At 40.0% G+C, this 24638-nt stretch overlaps 1 protein-coding gene across 1 annotated transcript in view; it reads right to left on the bottom strand.

Moving 5' to 3' along the window:
• shank1 (SH3 and multiple ankyrin repeat domains 1) overlaps positions 1-24638 on the bottom strand; it is a 172155-nt gene that overhangs the window by 4602 nt on the left and 142915 nt on the right. The window contains exons 16-25 of the mRNA XM_073840746.1: positions 14332-14414; positions 13706-13830; positions 13430-13565; positions 12150-12230; positions 7415-7423; positions 7142-7168; positions 6986-7042; positions 5980-6092; positions 5672-5792; positions 149-3725 (exon numbers count right to left, since the gene is read on the bottom strand). Coding sequence (XP_073696847.1) covers positions 149-3725; positions 5672-5792; positions 5980-6092; positions 6986-7042; positions 7142-7168; positions 7415-7423; positions 12150-12230; positions 13430-13565; positions 13706-13830; positions 14332-14414 — 4329 coding nt within the window. The remainder of the gene's footprint in view (positions 1-148; positions 3726-5671; positions 5793-5979; positions 6093-6985; positions 7043-7141; positions 7169-7414; positions 7424-12149; positions 12231-13429; positions 13566-13705; positions 13831-14331; positions 14415-24638) is intronic.

The following is a 24638-nucleotide window of genomic DNA, read 5'->3' as shown; positions in this document are numbered from 1 at the left end:
ATATTTTGATTATGTCTCATGACATACCAAATCACACAGTGCTCGTGCAACTTAGAGATTCTCATGCCACATGCCTGCTTTCAAGACCACCATGCAGACATTAACACATAGTCATGCACATACACCTATACTGATAACACACAAATACCTATGTCTGCTCAGGGATCTCTGAACTCCCCAGTTCTCCGTTCCTTTGCTCCTCTGCTGTAATTTGGAGCTTAGTTCATTGATGATGCTTGCCTTCATACCGGACATGGGAGGATGCAGTTTACGTGCCTCCACATATGTCCCCCCGGTCTGGACCCCTCCCTCCCCTATGGACTGCGCTGCTCCGGCCGACCCATCACCCCACAGAGGTTTTATCTCTGGAGTGCGGGGCCGGTCAAAGTACATTACAGAGGAGCGAGCGATCCCTGGCCCTTCCCTCATTCCATAGCCATCACGGATATTCACATCCTCCTCCTCTCCCTCTTCTGCCTCATCCTCATCCTCCTCCTCTTCCTCCTCCCTACGACGGTGGTATGCAGGGGGTGCCGTGCTGGTTTGGCGTCGAAGGTCTCCAGCCCGGCTCCCTTCTCTGTACCTCTGTGTTTTTGGGTAGGTGGTTGCAGTGCTGGCGGCTTTGGCATTGTGCATTTCAAAAGTCTGTCCATCAAGATAGCTCATGTACGACTCTAAAAAGTCTGCCCCACTTGTTCTGTCAACCTCTGTTGCCCCAAGTCTCTCTCCAACTCCACCTAGGCTACCCATCCCTGCTCTCTCCAACCTTTCTCTGACCCCACTACCACTGAGTGCAAGGATGTTGTCTAAGTGATGGTCACTGCTGCTTCGGCTGTCCAGCTCCTCAATCCCAGAATCCACCACTGTCTCCTGGGACTCGCCACTCTTAGCTGCAGCCGCACTGGGTGGCGGATGATGCTCGGCGCTGGGCCGCCTGCTACCCCCTGTAGCTACTGTTGAAACAGTTGCTATGCGTGTGTGTGGCGTGACAGCGGCAGCAGTAGAAGAGACGACAGTTGTAGAAGCAGTTGTGGAACAGCTTGCGGTCACAGTTGAGGCGCCTCTGAGAGATACCGAAGTTGCTGGGGTGGATGTTGCTGCTGGAGGGCCCCGGTAGGCAGGTGGAGCTGGAATAGAGTGAGGAGGTGGTGTGGGAGAAGAGGAGCGTCCGGCTGTATTTGTACTGTTGTATAAGTGTTGTGACTGAGATAGGCCAAAAGGTCTATGGTAGGAGGTGGGTGGTGGCGGAGGTGATACAGAAGGAGGTGGTGGTGGCCCAGAGGGCTGCAAGGTGGAAGGGGATGGAGGCGGTAGTGGGTTGGGGGAAGATGGAGAGGGAGACTGGGCTGACTGGGTGAGGTTGGCGACCTCACTGTCATAGGAAGTAAGGCTGGAAGTTGTGGAATCTCCTGCCTGGGGTGAGGGCAGGGGTGTGTGAGGTGGGAACCCACTCATAAAGGAGTCTTTTGGAGGGGGAGGAGGTGGTGGGGGAGGTGGTGGTGGAGGATGAGGATGAGGATGAAGCTGCTGGCGGGCTGCCACATTGTGAGACATCATCGCAGAGTAGCTCAAACCTCTATCAAAACTATTGGCAAACTCCAGAGGTGGAGGGAGAGGATCAGCAAACACAAACTCATCATCTACATCTACTGAGGGAGCTGGGGGAGGGAGGACCATCAGACTAGTGCCACTTTCACCTTCACCTGCAGCTCCTGCTGTAGGTCGTGTAGGGGCTGTTGTTGGAGGTGGAGAAGGTGGTGTCAAGGAAAGGATGTATGCCCCAGCTTCGCTCTCCATCCTCAAGAACGAGGGTCGTCGAGGCTGCTGGGGTGTTGGCTGCGTGGTCTGATGCTGTAACTGGGCCTGAGCTTTTTCTATGTCTCTTTCCCTCTCTCTTTCTCGTGACCTCTCCCTCTGCCGCTCTCGTTCACGCTCCTTGTAGGTGGGCTGATAATGCTGTGACTGATAGTGGTGTGTGTGGACCGTTTTATCCTCTGAGAAACGAACCCTTAAGCCTTCTCTGGGAGCAGAGGTGCCAGCAGCCTCCCTATCTGCACGCTCTCCAACCCCTGCTTCCTCACCCCAGCTGCTTCCTGCTCCACGCAGGATCCTGGGAGATGGAGGCCGAGTGGATGTGGTGGTGGCAGCTAGTGATGAGGAGGTAACTAGGTACGAGGAGGAGCTTGAGGACTGAGCAGCAGAGGAGGTTGCAGAGGAAGACGAGGCCATTGAGTAGGAGATGTGTGACGTTGGTTGTGCAGTGGATGAGGGAAAGGCCCCAATGCTGGACAACTGACGGGTAAAATGATGTTCAGTGGTCCTCTCCCTGCGCATGCGACCATCATCTTTCAAGGCACGTTCCCGTGCAGCCAATGCCAAGCCTAGTGGGGATGAAGGATCCAGAACTTTCCCCGTTAGTGGGTGAATGAAAGTTGTGGTGGAGGCTTGCTGTTGCTGCTGTTGTCGGCCTCCTGCCCCATAGAAGTCAGCAGGTACAGACTTAGGCTGGTAATCCCCAGGAGGAGCAGGTGAGGAGTACTCAGGCAGGCCAAAGGCAGGAGGCATACTGCGTGTGTGGTGGATAAAAGTATCACCTGAGAACATGCCTTCATCTATAGATTTGGATGGTCGCAGGCGTGGTGAAGGCTGGGAACTCAGCTGCTGTTGGGAAGTCTGTGTCCGTCCTCCCACTTCTCCTGCTCCACCCAACTCTTCCTCAGCAGAAAGAAAAAAGGAGGCACTCTTCCGTCTTGCTTCATGGAATCGTTCTCGATCCCTGCGGGCTGCCCCTACTATGGCAGCACCAAACTGGCTGGTGAAGTCCAAACTCTCTTGAGTACGAAGTGATGGCAGTGATGGGGGTGGAGGGGCAGGCATAGATGGAGGGGCTGGCGGAGGAACGGTGGGTGCAGGTGGGGGAACAACAGGCTGGGGTTTAGAACTGTCACTCTCTCCTGCAGGAGGCGGTTCAGCCTCCATGCTGCTGCCCTGGCTACTGCGACCACTGCTGCTGGTGGAAGGGGCTTTAACGATGATGGTTGGGATAGGAATAGAGCTCTTCTCCACTGACCCCTTTCCTTCCAGTGTTCCCTGACCCTGACGTAGATCCTCCACCTTTGACTGCTTCACCAGGGGCCCCTTCCCTCTCCGGGCACCCCCTTTCGGTACACCACCTGCCCCTGCTCCAGCCCCTATCGCACTGCGGTCTATTCTGGAAGGTTGGCTCTGAGTAGTCTGCTGCTGTTGAGGAATTACAGTAGCGACACTAGTGGGTGGGACTGCATTGCTGTAGCCCCTCCTCAATGCTGCAGCCTTGGCTCCTGGTGCTCCTCCAGCCCCTGCAAGGTCCCCTGTGTACCCAATCACCTTCCTGGAGGCAGTCCTGCTTGGCACAGAGGGGTGGGCTTGAGCGTGTGAGTAAGCAAGGTCCCCTGTTCCGGACCCAGCAGGTGGTCCAGGGGACCTGTCTCTGGGTCCATGTGTGACATGTACTGACTGCGAGTAGAGCTGATAATGTGCAGAAGAGGAAGTGGATTGAGACACTGAAACAGACGGCTGCTGGGATGTCTTGCCCCTAAAGCCAAGAGGGGGAGCTGAGGAGAAAGGGGGCTCAGGGGGAGCTGTAGTAGGCGGAGGAGGGATGTCATCTGGGCCAGGTACTGAAAGACTGCGGGCAAACTTCATGGCTGGAGGATGAAGGAACTGCTTCTCCTCCTCTGGAACTCCTGCAGAAAAAGAAAACCAAAAAGAGTGAGATGAAATACATTTTCAAGGAAATAAATGAAGGGAGAATGAATAAAAATGGAGTGCTACAAAACACAAAGGCAAAAGAAAAATATGTGTGAGAAAGAAAGAGAATGTACTACAGCTGGAAGTGAGAAAAGAGAAGGAAAGGAAAAGATATCTTTATTTCCTAAAAAGGAGAATAGGGCAATAAAATGGGATACAGAAATGAGACCATCTTGTAGTATGTCTGTCTGTCTGTCAGCTTGTCTGTTATTACCATAACTGGGCAATCTCCCAGCAGTACATGTACAAGCCATTCACCTCCCTACTTCTGCGATGCTCATTTGTCAGTGCAGACCAGTTTTAGTTACAGTGTGTTATACAAGGACAAATGCAATACACACATAAAGTTTACCTGATGACACAAGAAGTGACACAAATATACAATAGATATATTTAATGGCATGCAAAATAAACAAAGGCTCTTGTATTGTTTTTAAATTAAATTTACATGTAATTACATGTTGACATTGCCAGCTTGACATATTTAAAGGAACTGTATGTAAGAAATTTATTTTAGTTAATCATAAAATGGCCCTGACATGTCACTAGACATTAAGAAATCATGTTCATTTCAAATACTTATATCTGCTCTAGTTACAGCTGCAGCTACGAACATGTCGGATAAAACATGTATAATGTTACGAAACCTAAAAGACCTCGTTATGAATCCGAAATACGTTGTGACAAAGTCCGAAATAACACAAGGATTTGTATAGGAGATGCCTTTGAAAGATGGAGACGGCTGAAAACGGAGAAGAATTTGAAGACAGACGCCAACGTTGCTAATTTTCTCCTGGACAGGTAAGATTCATCTGTGTTTGGCTAACTTTGCTTCCGTAGGCTACACAGTGGATTTTCCACGGTCGGCTGTGCTAAATGCATTCATAAAACGCTTTATATCGCACCACTAGCAGGGTATGAAAACAATCTATGTTCGACTGAAATGTGGTATTACACCGTGTCTACACCGGACGCAACAGTTGTCGCGCCGCAACAGCTAAAGTCTGTCTACACTGGATGCGACAAAGCGACCGTTGCAAATCATTTAAACTTTGTGTGAGCACGTCATAAACAGAACGGGGCAGCAGATTACTGTCGGGGATCTGCCGTGTCGCGCCGCATCCAGTGTAGACAGCATAATAGGTTCTATTGTATTTTGTCTCGTCGCGCCGCGCCGCGCCGCTCGTGTCCGGTGTAGACACGATGTTACAGTACATCTTTACGAAATATTTGGCTAATCGCCATTAGTAAATTTTTGCGATACATAATTACTTCGCAAAACATCTCTCGTGAAGCAACAGAAGAAAAAAAAATGACTGTGTAGGACTCGTCACTTGCCATTGGAAGCTCCTTGTAGCAGCCTATATTCTTGCAGGATCCTGCAGCTTAGCTGGCAACCTCGAGTCAGAGGGGGGAGGGAGGGGATACACTGTTCTACAGTATTTTGAAAGTGATTGCAGTACCAGTTTTGGCCACAATCCTACATACGGTTCCTTTAAGGCATGGAACAGAAAGCATTTCTTATTATACAAATAGTGTGTTAATAATCTTGGGGTTATAAATGGGCTGTCATTTTTTTGTAGTCCAACCAAAAATGAACACTGATGCTGAGCATCAGATAAAATAAATTCACCTTTGTTATGGCAATTGATCTCTCCAGTAACCCAGTCAAACCCCTGACAAGATTCTTATAAACTGTTTCAACAAAGTGAAATGTACAGTCACTATTCTAGAGCAATAAAGCATTACAGATGATAAGCATTGAAGCAAACCCACAGCTGCACTCTTTTGAGTGCTCTAAACGCACGTACCATAGACGTACAGCATTATGGTTAGACAGACAGGTATGCAGACAGACAGATGGACTAACAGACAGCCTCACCGATAGACTTCTGTCGCAGCATACCGTGCGGAGGGCCGTGGCCAGACACAAATTGACCACGGTCGTAGCCTAGCCCTGCCCCAGATGATGTCATACCCATTCCCGACTGGTCGAAATTTGGCTGCCAAAATACACGGAGAGAAAGAACATTAGGAACATTATGCACCAATTTTTGAAAGAATGCAATTTTGCTAAACAATTTCTGCCAAAAAAATATCCTGAGCATCATCTAATAAATCTCATCTCATAATCATCATGATCTTAGTGATCTTTAATAACGGCTTCAATAGTCTCACACACAAACACACCTCATTATAAAAGCCTCTGCCCCGTTCTCTTTTTACCCCCTGAACCCGGGGCCCTGGGGCCTCATTGGTACTGATGGTCTGCTGTGCTGCTGCTAAAATCTCGTCCAGTTTATCTGTCATAGAATAAAAGACAGAGAGAGAATTAATCAATTAATAAATATACAAACTATTTATTATTAGCTTGAATTGATTTAACTCCATCACTGTCCCATGTTTCTTTAAAACCCTTTCTTTCTTTTAAAGGAACTCAAAGGGTTTATTTATAGCAGAATAGCAAAGCTGCTCTTTTCCACACAATGAGAGTAAATTGTGGTCATGCATGTCCAGCAAGATTTGTAATGAAAAATACAAATTTCGGCATATACCATACCTCACACAAAACTATCATATGGCATATTTTCATTGTATGAAATATAGTGGCTCAGACATTCTGCTAAATATCTCTTTGAGGCTCAGTTACACAGTTTTCAATGATGTAACATTGTAATGATGTAATTTTTGGATGAACTTTTCCTTGATTTGTTAAAGGGATAGATCACCTTAAATATAAAATTCTGTCAATAATTACTTACCCTCGTTCCAAACCCATAAGACCTTTGATAATTTTTTTTTATGAAATCCGAGAGCTTTCTGACCCTGCATAGACTGCGACCACGTTTAAGGCCGGAAAAGTTAGTGAGGACATCATTAAAATATTCTGTAAGACATCAGTATTCATGTAGCATCATAAAATTAAGGTTGAACCACTGATGCCACATGGACTATTTTAACAATGTTCTTACTACTTTTCTGAGCCTTGAACTTGTTAGTTGCATTGCTGTCTATGCAGGGTCAGAAAGCTCTCAGATTTCATTGAAAATATCTTAATTTGTGTTCTGAAGATGAACGAAGGTCTTACATGTTTGGAAAGACATGAGGGTGAGTAATTAATGACAGAATTTTGACAGAACTATCCTTTTAACTTTATGCATGACCAGATGTATGACAAAACCATTGACCCTCTTACTCAAAGCCATCTGATAAACTGTCCTCTTCTTCTCTGTAGCTTGTGAAGACTCGAACTCTGTAACAGATGGACAGGTTTCATCCAATAAGAAATATTTGCAGACCAATTAGGTCAAGTGTCTCATACAAGACAGAGAGAGTGAACAAAGTGCTTTACCTGATTTTTTTTTCCATGGGGCAGAGGCTGTGATCAAGCAAACAGAGAGTCAATGTAAGGTGGAACACCATCAGCCTGTATGAGCTGTTAATGCTGTAATCACATTCCCATCAACTAACAAGTAGCAAGAGGGTAAACACTTTCTTTTCAATTTAGGTCAGGCACAACAAACAAACAAACACTCATTTCCAGGATGCACACAAAATGCACTCCCAATCCTGCGCACACCCAACCTTAGTAAAACACTTAAAGTAAAACTGAAATGTCTCTTACCTCTGTCCACTGTGTATGGAATGCCAGGACAGACAGAAAGATTAGGGAGGTTATAAGACAGGTTAGTTAGGGTTTCAATCAATCAACAAAAAAACAACCCGTGCGACAAAAGTGTGCAGGAAAGGTTCATAAAAGCCACAAGTGAGTGTGTAGGGATTGTATATGTGTTTGTCTGTGTTCCCGTATACATAAAGCTGAGGGATTCCAGGGGAATTAGAGGAGGGGTTGATCTACTTGCCTGTTGAAACTAATCATCTGCCCTTTTGTCTTCCTAGAGTTGTTTCTGTCTTTCTTTTTACATTTAAGTGCTGCTGCCTATTTTATAAGGTGCCAGTGCAGCAAGACATTCATGCTAGAGCAATCTCTGCTATCTTTAGAGCATGGCAGCCAGTGAGGTGAGACACTGCACCAGGTGGAGAGGTGAGTACGTCTGAAAAGGTGAGAGTTCTTCGCTCACATTAAACTGCTGCATTCGATTAGGCACATGGTATGAAATAACATAATACCTGCACACATTAAACACCTGAGACACCTTCAGTACGCTGAGAAGATACATGAGACATCAAAAGCACTTTGATCAAGTTATCATAATGGAGTATTAACTTAAAAGGCATTAAATGTAACAGAACACATGCATTGCTCTTGTGCCCTACATTAGTCCCCAGACTTCTAGCATTAAGTCTTTTCTACATAGTAGCTTATTCTGGATAAAAAACACCCACTGAGACAGAAAAGCACCAGTTGGTCAACATGTAAAACAACCACACTTTGCCTTTTTTATGTTTATATGTTTGGGGGTGGGTAAATCTGGTGACGCCACAATAATAAAGTTGTACGCAACAAAGTGGTAGTTCATTTAAATAATCCCAGCAGCCACAGAATGTCAATATAATGTCAGGTTAACGTTGGACGTGACGTCGGAGCATATTGGTTGATAATAAAAAAAAAATCGTATTGACGTCGGTATATGATGCCAATTTTACATTGATATTTGTTGTTTTTAGGTTGTGTAACCAAAATCCCATCATTAATTCAATGTCATCAAATGTGACTCTGGACCACAAACCAGTCGTAAGTAGCACGGGTATATTTGTAGCAATAGCCAAAAATACACTAAAGGGGTCAAAATGATCGATTTTTCTTTTATGGCAAAAATCAACAGGATATTCAGTAAAGATCATGTTCCATGAAGATATTTTATAAATCTCCTACCGTAAATAAATCAAAACCTAATTTTTGATCAGTAATATGCATTGCTAAGAACTACATTCAACTTTAAAGACGAATTTCTCAATATTTAGAATTTTTTGCAGTAAAATAAGACAATCAGCATTGCATGAACAAACAAATTTACATTGGCTAAACAAAGCATCTTTACTGAGAAGAACTAAATAACTATTGTTGAGAGAAGTCTTACTGCATCAAGTTGCCTTATTTGTTTTTTTACGTTTTCTCGACTATGTATTTTTTACAGTGTGCTGCTTAAAGGGATAGTTCACTCAAAAATTAAAATTCTGTCATTACTCACCCTAATGTCGTTCCAAACCTGTAAGACCTTTGTTTATCTACAGAACACAAATTCAGATATTTTTTAATGAAATCCGAGATATTTCTGACCCTGCATAGACAGCAAAGCAACTGACACATTCAAGGCCCAGAAAGGTAGTAAGAAAATCAATAAAATAGTCCATGTGACATCAGCGATTCAACCTTAATTTTATAAAGCTATGAGAATACTTTTTGTACACAAAGAAAACATAAATAATGACTTTTTTTTCCAGGTCAGTCTCCGCTACGCATTCATGACAGTACCACGATGCATATGTATCATGGACTATTTTAATGATGTTCATAATACCTTTCAGGGCCTTGAACTTGTCAGTTGCATTACTGTCTATGTAGAGTCAGAAAGCTCTTGGATCTTGTATCAAAAATATATGAATTTGTGTTCTGAAGATGAAAGAAGCTCTTACTTGTTTAAAATGACATAAAGGTGAGTAAGTAATAACAGAATTGTAATTTTGGGGTAAACTGTCCCTTTAAAACTTCTGTGGAAAGTAGAAAACATTTTTTGCTTTGATAAATTGTAAAATCAAAAGAACAGCATTTATCTGAAATAGTCTTTGTAACAATGTAAAGGTTATTACGGTTTCTTTTAACGAATTTTGATCACATTTGGACCCCTTTGATATTACTGACCCCAAACTTTAGAACAGTAGTGTATACATATTGGCCTGTATTAATATGAAAGCTGATATATTGTCCATCTGTACTGAATATACAGTTGTTCAAAAGGATGTCCTATTTAGATGCTACTAAGCACTTAGAATAAACTTAAAATATCTTTGTAAAAATTCAATGCCATGAACTTTTTACACTTAGTACTTGCTTAGAAGTGTTAGTTGTAAACATGACTATGTTTATGATTAAAACCTGTTCACCCCGATTTCCAGAACCCGTGTGGAAGCCAGTCAATCTGATTGAGTGCTATAATCAGTACTCACTATTACTGAATTGCATTACCCTCACATTAACCCTGAACACTGAATTATGGGAACTGGGCTGAGGAGAGCGTTGAGCATTTAGAGTAGACACAGTGCCACTTGGTACTGTGAGCTCTGAGAATATTGGGCTATCTTGGGCTGAAGAGAAGGGAGAAGGGGAAGGAAAAACATGCCTCAATGGACTACAGAGGTGGTTTTGGTTCTAAAGGTTGATAGGTGAAGGTGTATACACATCGATTTGGATACAAATGACAATAAGCAGTGTTTGTCTTGGTGGTGGGCTTTTGAAATGATCTAATCTGATTCTCTTGATCTGACTGGTAAACTAAATGATTGTCAGTGATGGTGACACCTTGAACCAAGCACATACTGTGTTTCTCTAGCAATGCCCACCGCCCGCTGCGCTATTACAGCAACACGTGCAGCGCTCAGAAACCTGTTTCTCTGAGAGCCAGAGGTGTGTGACTACAAGGGAGGTGGTTTAGATTGAGGTTTAGGGTTAAAGCTAAGAGGGGTTGCAGGTGTAGGATTGAGGGATAAGGTGGAAGGCAGGGGGATATAACGGGAGGGGACAGTTTTTGGGGGGTTACCTGTAGTGGGGGTGCTGGTAGTGACAGTGTGGAACTTCTGAAAGAACAGTGAAAGAACATTCTTAATGCTGTCTCTCTCTCTCTTACTTTTCCTCTCTATCTCCATCCAGTTCAAACACTTCCCTCCATCCTTTCTACTTCCTTTCAGTGTATCACTGTGATAGTTTATTCTCCCATTCACTCTCTCTTCTTCCATCTACCCCTTCTGACCGTTCAAAGTAGTCTATTTCTTAAACTATTTGGCTCTTTCATCCTCTCTTGAATTTCTCTCTTCACTGTCCTCTCTTTCTCTCTCTCTCTCTCTCTCTCTAAACCTTCTGGTTCTGTCCTCTAGTGCAGTGATTTCCAGCCGAGGGTATGCAAACCCCAGCGGTTATATAAGCAGGGCATGCTGATAAGATTTTGCTTTTTGCCAAACTAATAAGATAGAAATTACTTCTTAAAATATTAGGGCTGCTAATAGATTAAAATAATTGTTTACCATAATTATTTACCATGACTTAAGACCACGTTCACATCCAGAAACGTAGTAAAGACATCGATAAAATAGTCCATGTGACATCAGTGGTTCAACCGTATGAACCCAGCTTTTACAAAGCTACGAGAATACTTTCTGTGTGCACAGAAAACAAAAATAACGACTTTATTCAGCAATTTCTCCTCTTTTGTGTCATGTCATGCGTGTAACGCTGCTGACACAGGAGCCGGCATTCTGACGTAGAGGCGGAGAATGACACGGAAGATAAGAAATTGTTGAATAAAGTTGCTATTTTTGTTTTCAAAAAAGTATTCTTGTAGCTTCATAAAATTACAGTTGAACCACTGGTGTCACATGGACTATTTTAACAATGTTTTTACTACCTTTCTGGTCCTTGAACGTGTCAGTTGCGTTGCTGTCTATGCAGGGTCAGAAAACTCTCGTATTTAAAAATATCTTAATTTGTGTCCTGCAGATGAATAAAGGTCTTATGAGTTTAGAACAAAATGAGGGTGTGAACTATTTTTTTGAACTAACTTTTTTGTGTGAACTATCCCTTTAAAATCATTTGATTTTAAGACACAACAACACATTTTTTTCCCCGCACACAAATATTAAGCAGCACAACACTGTGCTCGATTTCTAAACGTTATGTGTGACTAAATGTATGACAGGGGAACGTTTTCAACATTGATAATAATAAGAAATGTTTTCTTAAGCAGCAAATCAACATATTAATATGATTTCTGAAGGATCGTATGACACTGAAGACTGGAGTAATGATGCTATAAATGTTGCTTTGCTAAATTCGATTTTTAAATATACTGAACTAGAAAAAGGCTATTTTAAATTGCTATAATACTTCACAGTATTGCTGTTTTTACTGTATTTTGATTAAATAAATACAGACATGATAAGCATATGATCTTTAAAATAGTCCTAATAAGCCCAAACTTTTGAACAGTAGAGTACGTACTAAATAATCTGACACTGTCACTTGATAGAAAAATAATTGTAAATGATTTTCAGCAAAACATTTCTGGTTTGTGTTGATTAAAGAGTAATTGAGCCATAGTGAGGGGGCTGTAGGGGTCAAAAACTGCTGGGAAACACTGCACTAGCTTTCCCCCCATTCTTCTATCCTCCCATTTTCCACATCTTACCCATCTCTTCCAGTTCTGATGTCATGGATTTGGAGCGCAGAGCGATAGCCGGTGTACTCAGCCTTTTACTCTGCTGTGGGACTGTGAGGAGAGAGAGAGAGAGAGAGAGAGCCACCAGTGTCATTATGATCGTCACTAAATACAGTTGATGTCAAAATTTTACATACACCTTGCAGATTCTGCAAAATGTAAATTATTTTACCAAAATAATAAGGATCATTCAAAATGCATGTTATTTTTTATTTATTACTGACCTGAATAATACATTTCACATAAAGGACATTTACATATAATCCACAAGGAAAAATAATAGTTGAATTTATAAAAATGACCCGGGTCAAAAGTTTACGTACACTTGATTCTTAATACTGTGTTGTTATCTGAATGATCCACAGCTGTGTTTTTTTGTTTGTTTAGTGCTAGTTGTTCAAAAGTCCCTTGTTTTTCCTGAACTTAAACTGCCCGCTGTTCTTCAGAAAAATTGCTCAGGTCCAACAAATTCTTCGGTTTTTCAGCATTTTTGTGTATTTGAACCCTTTCCAACTGTGACTGTATAATTTTGAGATCCATCTTTTCACACTGAGGACAACTGAGGGACTCATATGTAACTATTACAGAAGGTTCAAACACTGATGCTTCAGAAGGAAATGCATTACGAGCCAGGAGTGAAAACTTTTGAACAGAATGAAGATGTGTGCTTTTTACTTATTTTGCCTCAATATAATACTTTCTTAGTACTGTTTATGTAAATTTACCCTGATCTTCAAATTCAAAAAGTTTTCAACCCCCAGCTCTTAATGCTTTGTGTTTCCTTCTGGAGCATCAGTTAGTGTTTGAACCTTCTGTAATAGTTGTATACGAGCCCCTCAGTGTGAAAATATGGATCTCAAAATAATAGTCCTTTTTGGAAGGGGTTCAAATACACAAAAATGCTAAAAAAAAATTGAGGGACCTGAAGGATTTTTCTGAAGACAGCGGGCAGTTTAACTGTTCAGGACAAACAAGGGACTCATGAACAACTATCACTAAACACAAAAACAAAGCTGTAGATCATTCAGGTAACAACCCAGTTTTAAGAATCAAGTGTATGTAAACTTTTGAACAGGGTTATTTTTATAAATTCAACTATTATTTTCTCTTGTGGACTATATGTAAACATCTTTTATGTGAAATATCTTATTCAGGTCAGTACTAAATAAAAAATAACATGCATTTTGTATGATCCCTCTTATTTTGGTCAAATAATTAACATTTTGACAAGATTCTCAAAATTCTCGTACTTTTCTTTCTGACCCCTTCCTCCATATCAGGGTTCCGGGTAACCATGACAACCTTGACCATGAGGCTGTTCCCACCTTGCCTGATCATATTGACCACCTGCCTGTGTCCCACCTTAACCACATTCTGACCATTCACCTGGAAAAGAGAAAGAAAGCATATAGAGAAAGACACAGAAAGAGAGACCTTGAGTAATGAGGACAGTTCTAGAGAGACTTCAAGTAGTGATAAAGAGGGAAGAACAGAAAATAAGTTCCATGATGCAGTTCTGCAGACACCTCGATAAGGAAGTCTCCCATTCGCAGACCAGCTCTCCAAGCCACGCCTCCCTCGTCGACAGACTCAAGGTACTGCAGTGCTGGAAAGGCTGGGGTGGGAGTGAACTCTTCTATAGGGGTCTGAGCTACAAAGAGAGGACATTTATATAATCAGTGTAGCATGCATGTACAGAATGTTCTATTGAGGTTTACAATACATATAGACAATTATGAGAAAACACAAGAAAATGAAAAAGAAAAGATGAATAAAAGATTGTGTCAAATGTTCTCATTCCAGCTTCGGAACGCATTTGTATAAATGTGTGTGTTAGAGATAAAGAGCAAGAGTCAATGTGTCCTGATATTCAGTGTGAATTATTCAATGACTTTCAGGGGGGTCGATTTATTAAAAGTAATTTTGTCAGTTTTTGAGGCACAGTCATTTTTGGGTAACTGTTTTCTGCCACCCCAAACCATCAACTTTAATAACATTAAATATGTTTTTAAAAAGAAGATTTTTGTAATATATTTGTGATGATTCTGTTGATGAGCGTCTATTGATCACATCTGTGATCTAACTCTGTGGCTAATGAAATGCTGAAACATATATTTAAATGTAAAAAGAATATATTGCATCCTGCTCTTACCCTTGGCTCCTCTCAGCACAAAGCCAAAACCTTCATTGTCTTTTTTCTGCAGGAGGACTGTCTTCTCCTTGATTATGTAGTCACTAAATGAAAGAAAGAGAGGTAGAGAATGGAGAGATTATGGGGTAGAAGAGGCAAATAAAAGAGGACAGAAGACATGGTAAATATCTCCACTGCGTCAGGAAAACACTTAAATCCTGAACAAGCTATTGAGTGAAGGAGGTGGTGGGGGACGGTCAGAGGGCAGAGAGAAGAGGAGTACAGTGTATGAACGCATATACTACAGGACAGCCTGCACTGACTCTTTAAAGGTGAAGTGTGCCATTTTTTCCATGCTAAAACTTTTCTATGCTGGTTTAACGTGCTTTTTAACAGTGGGGAGGCACAGATGTCACATATGAATGAAAAAATACTTACTTCATTTTTTGTGTGTGTCTGCAATGTTGCTTCTAAAAGCTGTTTTTCATGGTTATTTCAACTACACTGAAATTACCTACCTACCTTAAAAAAAAGCAAGGCTGTATTTATTTGATCAAAAATACAGAATAAACAGTAATATTGTCTAATATAGGTTTTTTCTATTTTAATATAGTTTAAAATATAATTTATTCCTGTGATGCAAAGCTGAATTTTCATTAGCCATTACTCTATCTACTCTATTACTAAATCATTCTAATATGCTCATTTATTATCAGTGTTGAAGTGGTTATTATCAGTTGTGCTGCTTAATATTTTTTGGAACCTGTGATACTTTTTTCTTTGATACTTTGATGATTAAAATGTTAGAAAGAACAGCATATATTCAACAAAGAAATCTTTTCTAACAATAACAAAAAAAGTCTTTGCTATCACTTTTTATCCATTTAACACATTTTTGCTGAATAAAAGTATTAATTCTCGACCCAAACTTTTAAATAGTATTGTATAGTGTGACATAAAAATCACAGGTCCCAAAAAATAATAAGCAGTGATGTTTCCAACACTGATTATAAATCAGCATATTAGAATGATTTCTGAAGGATCATGTGACATTGAAAACTGGAGTAATGATACTAAAAAATTCAGCTTTGCTTCACAGGAATAAATTTATTATAAGTTATTTTAAATTGCAATAATATTTCACAAAATTAATTTGTTCTTCTGTATCAAATAGAAACAGCCTGGATGAACAAAAAACTATATCTACATATACAGTCATGGCCAAAAGTTTTGAGAATTACATAAATATTGGAAATTGGTAAAGTTGCTGCTTAAGTTTTTATAATAGCAATTTGCATATACTCCAGAATGTTATGAAGAGTGATCAGATGAATTGCATAGTCTTTCTTTGCCATGAAAATTAACTTAATCCCGAAAAAAACTTTCCACTGCATTTCATTGCTGTCATTAAAGGACCTGCTGAGATCATTTCAGTAATCGTCTTGTTAACTCAGGTGAGAATGTTGATGAGCACAAGGCTGGAGATCATTATGTCAGGCTGATTGGGTTAGAATGGCAGACTTGACATGTTAAAAGGAGGGTGATGCTTAAAATCATTGTTCTTCCATTGTTAACCATGGTGACCTGCAAAGAAACGCGTGCAGCCATATTGTGGCTACTAAGATTGCACCTAAATCAACAATTTATAGGATCATCAAGAACTTCAAGGAAAGAGGTTCAATTCTTGTTAAGAAGGCTTCAGGGCGTCCAAGAAAGTCCAACAAGCGCCAGGATCGTCTCCTAAAGAGGATTCAGCTGCGGGATCGGAGTGCCACCAGTGCAGAGCTTGCTCAGGAATGGCAGCAGGCAGGTGTGAGCGCATCTGCACCCACAGTGAGGCCAAGACTTTTGGAAGATGGCCTGGTGTCAAGAAGGGCAGCAAAGAAGCCACTTCTCTAAAAAAACCATCAACGACAGATTGATCTTCTGCAAAAAGTATGGCGAATGGACTGCTGAGGACTGGGGCAAAGTCATATTCTCCGATGAAGCCTCTTTCCGATTGTTTGGGGCATCTGGAAAAAGGCTTGTCCGGAGAAGAAAAGGTGAGCGCTACCATCAGTACTGTGTCATGCCAACAGTAAAGCATAACTAATGTGATAACTAAGTGGCTCGGGGACCAAAACGTTGAAATTGTGGGTCCATGGCCTGGAAACTCCCCAGATCTTAATCCCATTGAGAACTTGTGGTCAATCCTCAAGAGGCGGGTGGACAAACAAAAACCCACTAATTCTGACAAACTCCAAGAAGTGATTATGAAAGAATGGGTTGCTATCAGTCAGGATTTGGCCCAGAAGTTGATTGAGAGCATGCCCAGTCGAATTGCAGAGGTCCTGAAAAAGAAGTCATGTAGTTGTCGATAAAAGCCTTTGAAACGTATGAAGTGCTTGTAATTATATTTCAGTACATCACAGAAACAACTGAAACAAAGATCTAAAAGCAGTTTAGCAGCAAACTTTGTGAAAACTAATATCTGTGTCATTCTCAAAACTTTTGGCCACGACTGTACATATACAGTATACATATACATACATATATAATTTTTACTTTAATTTTCCAAAATATTAAAAAGCAGAGATATGTGTTATAAATATAAAAATAAATTAGCACTTAAATATACGTCATCTTTCTTTATAATATTCACTACAATTCAAAAGCTTTTTTAAAGAAATTAACATTTTTTGTTCAACAGGATTACATTAATTTGATCAAAGGTGGATTTTACTTTTACAGTTTTACAAAAGATTTCTATTTAAAATAAGTTGTGCTTTGAAACAAAATAATGATCATGGTTTTCACAAAAACATTAACATAACTGTTTATAACATGCTACAACTGTTTTCAACATTGATAAAAATGTTTCTTGCGCATCAAATCAGCATATTAGAATGATTTCAGAAGGTTCATGTGAGGATCATGTGACACTGAAGACTTCAGCTTTGCTCTCATAATATCAAACTATATTTTAATATTTTATATTTTAAATTGAAAACAGCAATTTAACAGCGGCTCCAGTGCATTATCGAGACGTGATTTCAGGACTGCCCAAAAAATCCTGAACACAAAATTTGAGAAATACTGTTTAATGGTCTAACTCCTTTACTGTATTTTCCATCCAATAAATGCAGCCATGGTGAGCACAAGAGACCAAAAATTACAAAAAAATCTAACCCACCCAAACTGAATGGTAGGGTAAGTTTAGTAATTATATCACATAAGTAAGCCATTTGTTGGTTGCAATATACTTCCTGTTGAAAATTGAAAGCTGTCCCACTAGTGCTTTCCATTCACAGCAGGGCCCATCTGACTGACACCACAGCTTTGTTTACAATACTCTGGCATCTATGCTCTTGCGTCAACAAGTTCACTGCAGTTCAGAACATAATATCCCTGTCCTTCAGCTCTGTGTTCAGGAGACTTAGCCAACTGTATCCTTTCACGGCCTGTGGACCAGAAGAGAGGGACTAGGGGGATGGACCGAGTCGATGCAAAACACAACGGCAGGTCAGACCGCACATGGCGATTCTCCTGCTGTAAACAGTTTTACAGGCACAATTTGGCAGGAAACTAGTTACAGAGGCTTGATATGAAGGCTGTCTGAGGTTCATCCATCACACAAACTTTCACAACATTGTGCCAATCTTGAGTGTAGCTCAAACGTCACACAGCAGAAGACGGGGCAGGACAAGTCCATCCACTGCAATTACACAATCATGTTGTCCTGTAGTTAGTAAAGAGACTGCAGATCTTCTATGTGATGTTTGTATGTGCAATGGGCACTGTAAGAGAGATGTTGGCGGTTGCCCGAGCAACGGCCAGAACTGGATATAGGAACTAGCGACACTAATATGTAGACATGCACAGTGAGTGATACAGTACACACACTTGGCAGCCATATTGAACAGAATTAGTCATTTTGCATGCCAATGTTCACCTCGAAGGGATCTCGACAAAGCAACTGAGCAGTATGTTTTCAAAAATCAAACCAGTGTAAGCTGGGCCAAGGACATAACTGGCCACAGCAAGATTATGAAAAAAAATGACAAAAGCCTGGTTGTTATGTCTGAGATCATGTCTATATTTAGGCAAAGGACTGTTTGCTCAGAATAGTAAAAGGTGGAGCAATGCAATCTCAATGTATCTTTCAGAGGTTTGCAGAGATTTGCAGAACATTTGAAACACAATCCACAGAATTGCGAGATCTATATCATAAAATAAATAGTACATAGTAATTTTGTGTCTCCTCAAAATATTGGATGAGAAAAAAATTGTAGTACATAGTAAAACAATGCCAATACTAGAAATATAACATTGAAAAGTGTATAAAGAAACACTGTACAACAGCGAAACCAGCAGATAAAGTTACAGCGGCAGTCTGCGTCTCTCTCGCCTCCCCTGAGCCCATTGAGTTTTAACAGACCCCCTAAAGCAGTGGTCTCTAACAGGTGGCCCACATGCCAAAACTGGCCTGCCAGCAATAATATCTGGCCCGTGCCCGCATCCAGAATATTTTGATAGCGGCTGGTTCTTAAATAGATCTGTCATGACAGAAACAGTTACTAACAATTTATTTAAATTTCCTTTGAATAAGCGCTTGCTATTCACTTACTTTCAGTTTCATGATCATGCGCACTCTGTGTAAAGGGAGCACGTCTTATTCATTTAAATTCATTTCTAAAATTTTCCTTTGACTATGTTCTGGCCCGCCATCTAGCGGCAATTGTTTTTGGGCCCGATGCCCTAAAGCGTGCGCTGAGTTTGGTGGGGGGTAATTGAGAATGAATGGGGGAAAGTCACGTGAGAGGAGGCAATGCCTTCATATATTGGCGTTAATGGGAAGTCTAATTTTAAAAAAGTAAGTAAACAACTTGCACATTTAGATATAACTAGGGCTGCACTCGACTAAGGATGTTTCTGTTTGACTAGTAGTCGTTAATTTTAAGCATTAGTCGAAAATTAGTCGCAAGTTTATTAATAAACCATATAAATAATAATAATAATGAGCCTTTAATTGCCAACATAGCCTAATAAGCGCTCAATTAAACACATGCAAAAAAAAAAAAAAAGCTTGCCATAAAGCACCGGCAGATATAATAATTATGAATATGTCATGGAAAAACAGCAAGGAGACTCCATTAACATTTAAATAATTCACTAAAAAACTAGCACTTCCTTTGTTTTTGGCTTAAAGGAAGACTCCACTTTTTTTGGAAATAGGCTCATTCTCCAACTCCCCCGGAGTTAATAAGTTGATTTTTACCATTTTGAAATCCATTCAGCCGTTCTCCTGTTCTGGCGATATCACTTTTATCATAGCTTAGCATAGATCATTGAATCCTATTAGACCAATAGCATCACGTTCAAAAATGACCAACGAGTTTCGATATTTGTCCTATTTAAAACTTGACTCTTCTGTAGTTATATCGTGTACTAAGACCGGTGGAAATGCAAAGTTGCGAGTTTCTAGGCTGATAAGATTAGGAACTACACTCCCATCCCGGCGTAATAGTCAAGGAAGTTTGCTGCCGTAATATGGCCGAAGCAGGCGGAGTATTATCAGAAATGAGTTCCCAGCTAGTTTAGCATTTGCACATGTGCTGAGTGGTATTACTCCTGCTTCGGCCATGTTACGGCAGCAAACTTCCTTGACTATTACGCCGGAATGGGAGTGTATCTTATAAAAGTTAAAAGTTAATTATTAAAAAGTATAGCTGAACAGAAGTTTACCAATAAAATATATTGTTTCAATGGTTACTGCCTTGAGTTATTATTTTGGAATAAATGTAAAATCCTTTAAAAAATTAAAAACAAACTTGATGAGATTCATACTTGGCTTTAATAAATAGAATATTGATTACATTGTTAATGTAAAAATATAAAATATTTCTAAAGATTTTTTTTCTGATAGTGTAAGTAATATTTATGTGACTGGGACATGAATTTACAATTGATTTAAAAAAGAAAAGAAGAAAAAGGGGAAAAAAACTTTGCCTCCTGTGTGTGTGTGTCTGTTTACATTACAATCTTTACACAAGATGAGCAATCTACCACAAAAGTGTGTCATTCATAAATTGCAATATACCTGCAAAAAGTAAAATAATAATATAATAATAATAATAATGTATAGGTGTATGTATAAATTAATCCATTATATTATTGTTAGAGAGGCCAGTGAAAGTGATTGTTGGGCATGTCAAAATCCTCACCAACCCTAGGTGTGTCCCCATTTACATCTTTATGCACTATCTATGCTTTTTTTGTATTATTAATAGCGTCTGTAGTGTGTTCATACTGAAGACTTCAAAAACAGAAAAAAAAACTAAGTGTTAAAAAACATACAATTCATACAATAGACAGTTGAGTACATAGTATAAGTACACTGTGTACAGTATGTCATTTGGAACACAACTCATATGTTTATGCTTCTTAATGAGTGTATACAGGACTCCAGAATGATTCACGAGTGGTTGAAATGATTCACAGTCATTATATCACTCACTGTCATTCAGTTGCTGCCCTGATATATTTATGAATGTGTGAAGTCACTAGTCAGTTATGCTTATACTTAGATGGTATAGGTTTCAGTGAGTTAGATGAGTCAGTTACTGTGTTAGTGAGTCAGTGTGGTTGTTTGTCCAACAGTGTCTCTGCCAGTCCATGAGTCATATGGCCAGTGATTTCATGAATCATGTGCAGCAGGTCTGAAAAACGCCATCAGAAACGCTGCCTTCATGCTATACAGCTCCAAACCCAAATGCTGCAGGTGTGCATGTATAGCCCAGAGCCATGTGTCTCCTTTCATCCAAGATGAAGTGTTTTGGGGAATCTTAATGTGTGGCATTAAGGCAGGGCTTGACTATAAGGTCAGTGTAAGAGAGATTCAGGCCAGCGTTAATTCACTACCACAGTTTGTGGGCTTGTACAGTTGCACTTGTGCAAGATGGAAACAACCAAGCAAACACACACACACACTCTCACAACCGAGACATATATTAGTAAGTGCACTGAATGTGTGAGTGTATTGAACTATATCACTCTCCTAAAATGCCCTTGGCTGCCCTGGGTTGAAAACCATAAATGTTAGGAGCCTGAACTGTGTTGTGGGATTTCAGACATGGCACTTTTAAAATTGTAATTCTGCAAGTTCTACATTCACAATGCATGAACTTCCTGCATACATTTATTTACTATAGGAGAAAGCAAACTAATCCACAGAAATAAACAAAATCAATTAAATTATGTTAAATTATTTTGAGTTTAGTGAGACTGCAATCATTGGTATTACAGCATTCACAGGGCTCTACCATTTCAGTCGCATTTGCGACTAAAAACTATATTTAGGAGCAACAGTACTACTGACAAGATCAGCATATTTGTGTTTGCACTGAGGGGAGATTCAAAGGTTTCTACGTGTTTTTGCAACATTGAGTAATGTATCACAGACATATCTCATGAATCCTTTCATAATCCAAATGTAGAGAGAGTGTGAATAAGAGAGTCATTGTGCTGTGTACAGAGCTTCGTTAATTATAATGGAACTTTGTGAGATTGTGATGAACTAAGATGAGTGACAGCTTTTAATGATTTTTTAAGGGAGTTTGTAAATGAGATATTTAATCAATATACAAATCAAATGAATGAATGATTCAGCAATTAAATCAGTGACTTGCCGCCACCTACTGGCAGTTTTAGCTTCATTTTGAAAGTATCTTTTCAGTTATTTAAATCATTTATTAGTTTAATAGTTCATTTTATATTTAAAACATTAATCTCAACATGAATTCTTTGATTTGATTGCACTCATGCCACCTCTTAGCATCATTAAACATGAAAATACACCTACAAGCCACTTTTGTGTTCTTCTGTGCCACCTCTGTTGTACAAATTAATTTTATTAATACTGATTTCAATTGATTGGTAATTTATTCTAATTCTACTTGTTCTTATTCTGTTGTTTTAATTAGAAATTTTGAAAAATGCTTATAAAATATATAGATTAAAATATTTGACATAAAAGATGACATAGTAAAATGCCATTACAAAGGTAAAAACAAAATTCCCCTGTAAATCACTTTAAGGAGTCAAATATCACCTTGTATTGGGAAGGCTAATTTTTGATCAGATTTTTTTATTAGAAGGTGCACCTGAAATTTTGAGTGTGCTCCTACTTTTTTTTCCTACACAAGTGCTCCTAAAACAAAAGTAAGTGTAGAGCCCTGATTTACACAGTAAAGGAAGTCTTTTTGCGTTAACTTCGGATAAAAAAAGAGAAAAAAATAAACATCTGGCTCAAGCCTGTACACTGGCTAAATTGGTTGTCAAAAACTCATTTTCTGGTCTGCCAAACTTTACCACAAAAAAGTTGTAGTATAAAGGGAGGACTAAGGTGGCAAATGTTAATACCGTGTGTATCTGTCTGTTTGTCTGTCTATCGCTGCCCATAAGGCTATCGGCACCGACTTAATAGTTCACTTTTAACTATTTTGGAATTTTTTGAATCATCAGTCATCAAAGCTCGACATTGGTCACAAACACTGAGATTTACTTTAAATTTCACCAAGCTGATTACTCACTAAAATCTCACAGATCTTGTTTTATGTAACAAACTTGTTTACTTGTCTTTTATATAACAAACCGGTTATACCTAAGCATGTGAGTTGTTTACTTACTTTTTTAAATTAGTCTTCCAATTAACACTATAATATGTGACCCTGGACAACAAAACCAGTCATAAGAAGCACAGGTATATTTGTATCAATAGCCAACAATACATTGTATGTGACAAAATGATCAATTTTTCTTTTATGCCAAAAATCATTAGGATATTAAATAAAGATGATGTTCCATGAAGATATTTTGTAAATCTCCTATCGCAAATATATCAAAACATAATTTTTGATTAGTAATACTACTAATAACTTAATTTGGACAACTTTAAAGGAGATTTTTTTTAAATTTAGATTTTTTTGCACCCTCAGTTTCTAGATTTTCAAATAGTTGTATCTCGACCAAATACTGTCCTATCCTAACAAACCATTAATCAATGGAAAGCTTATTTATTCAGCTACAGCTGGTGTATATTATGTATAATTTAAATTTTTCAGCTTAAAAAAACTGACCCTTATGACTGGTTTCGTGGTCCAAGGTCACATATTGTTCAACTAGACTGATTCGCAGATGCACAACCGCACACGAACAAGAAAACAATCACAAGAGGTGGGATTTATCACATGAACCAATCACAGCCGAACATAACCAGTCATATCCAATCATATCGCGATGGAGGCATAGCCTCCTCTCACATGACTCTCCCCCATTCATTCTCAATTATCTATCTATATGGGCTATGTTTTAAAAAGTCATTGTTTTGTTGAGAAAAGGTGTCACTTTGAAGCCAGATTGTCTGCGTTGCAAGTTTGTTTGTGTGTGTGTCCAGTGCCAGTCAGGTGCTGGTGAGATATTGTTTCAACTGTACCATACTGTACCCACATGCTGATAGTCACACTGTACACAGGCTCAGCCCTCAACCCACTCCATCTGTTCATTTCTCTCTCTCTCTCTCTCTCTCTCTCTCTCTCTCTCACTCTCTCTCACTCTCTCACTCTCCTCTCTCTTTCCTTGAATGCTTCCGAACTAAGTCTCCATCTAAAAGCCGAATGTAAAAGCTTTCAGTGAACCTCTTAAAGAACACGAACCCGAGGCCAGGTGGGGTCACTCATATCTCCCCGTGAACTCTTTCAGCAACTCCTCTGTGTGTCACCTCCTACCCTGCTTTCTATCTCAGTCCTCTCTTCTCTCCAACAGTCCGTCCGCACTCCTCCTCACATATCTTCCATCGCGCCTGCACAGAGGGATGCCAACGGTGGCCATTCTCCATATCACCCACTCATCCCTGCCCAGATCGAAAACAAGCCAGGAATGAATTGATGTGCAGAAAGTGATGGTCTCGCTTCAACTTGGCACTCCCTTTTGAAAGTTACAGACATCTCACACCCCGCTGAACCTCTCTGCCACACACATCTCGTCGTCCTCTCTCTCTTGCTCTGACGTTTTGGGCATTAGGTTCGTCCTGTGAAGTGATACAGACAGTTTATACAGTAGCTACGTATGCGGCTACATATGTTGAAGCCTACGCAATGTACAACTATTAAGACGTTACACAATCTTCACAGTGATAAACCAACACCCAGCCACATTGCAGAGACCATAATTGTCCAACTTAATCAGAGTTTCAGGTCTAATAAGAGCCAACACTTGATAACATCAGTGCACAATGCACAAAAAATGCCAAGCGGACACTGTACGAGAACACACTCCACAATAAACGCAGC

Source organism: Garra rufa, chromosome 1 (assembly GCF_049309525.1).
Source record: "Garra rufa chromosome 1, GarRuf1.0, whole genome shotgun sequence".
NCBI classification, from domain to species: domain Eukaryota; kingdom Metazoa; phylum Chordata; class Actinopteri; order Cypriniformes; family Cyprinidae; genus Garra; species Garra rufa.
The sequence above is the reverse complement of the archived record's forward strand: the minus strand, read 5'-3'. Positions and strand labels throughout refer to the sequence as shown.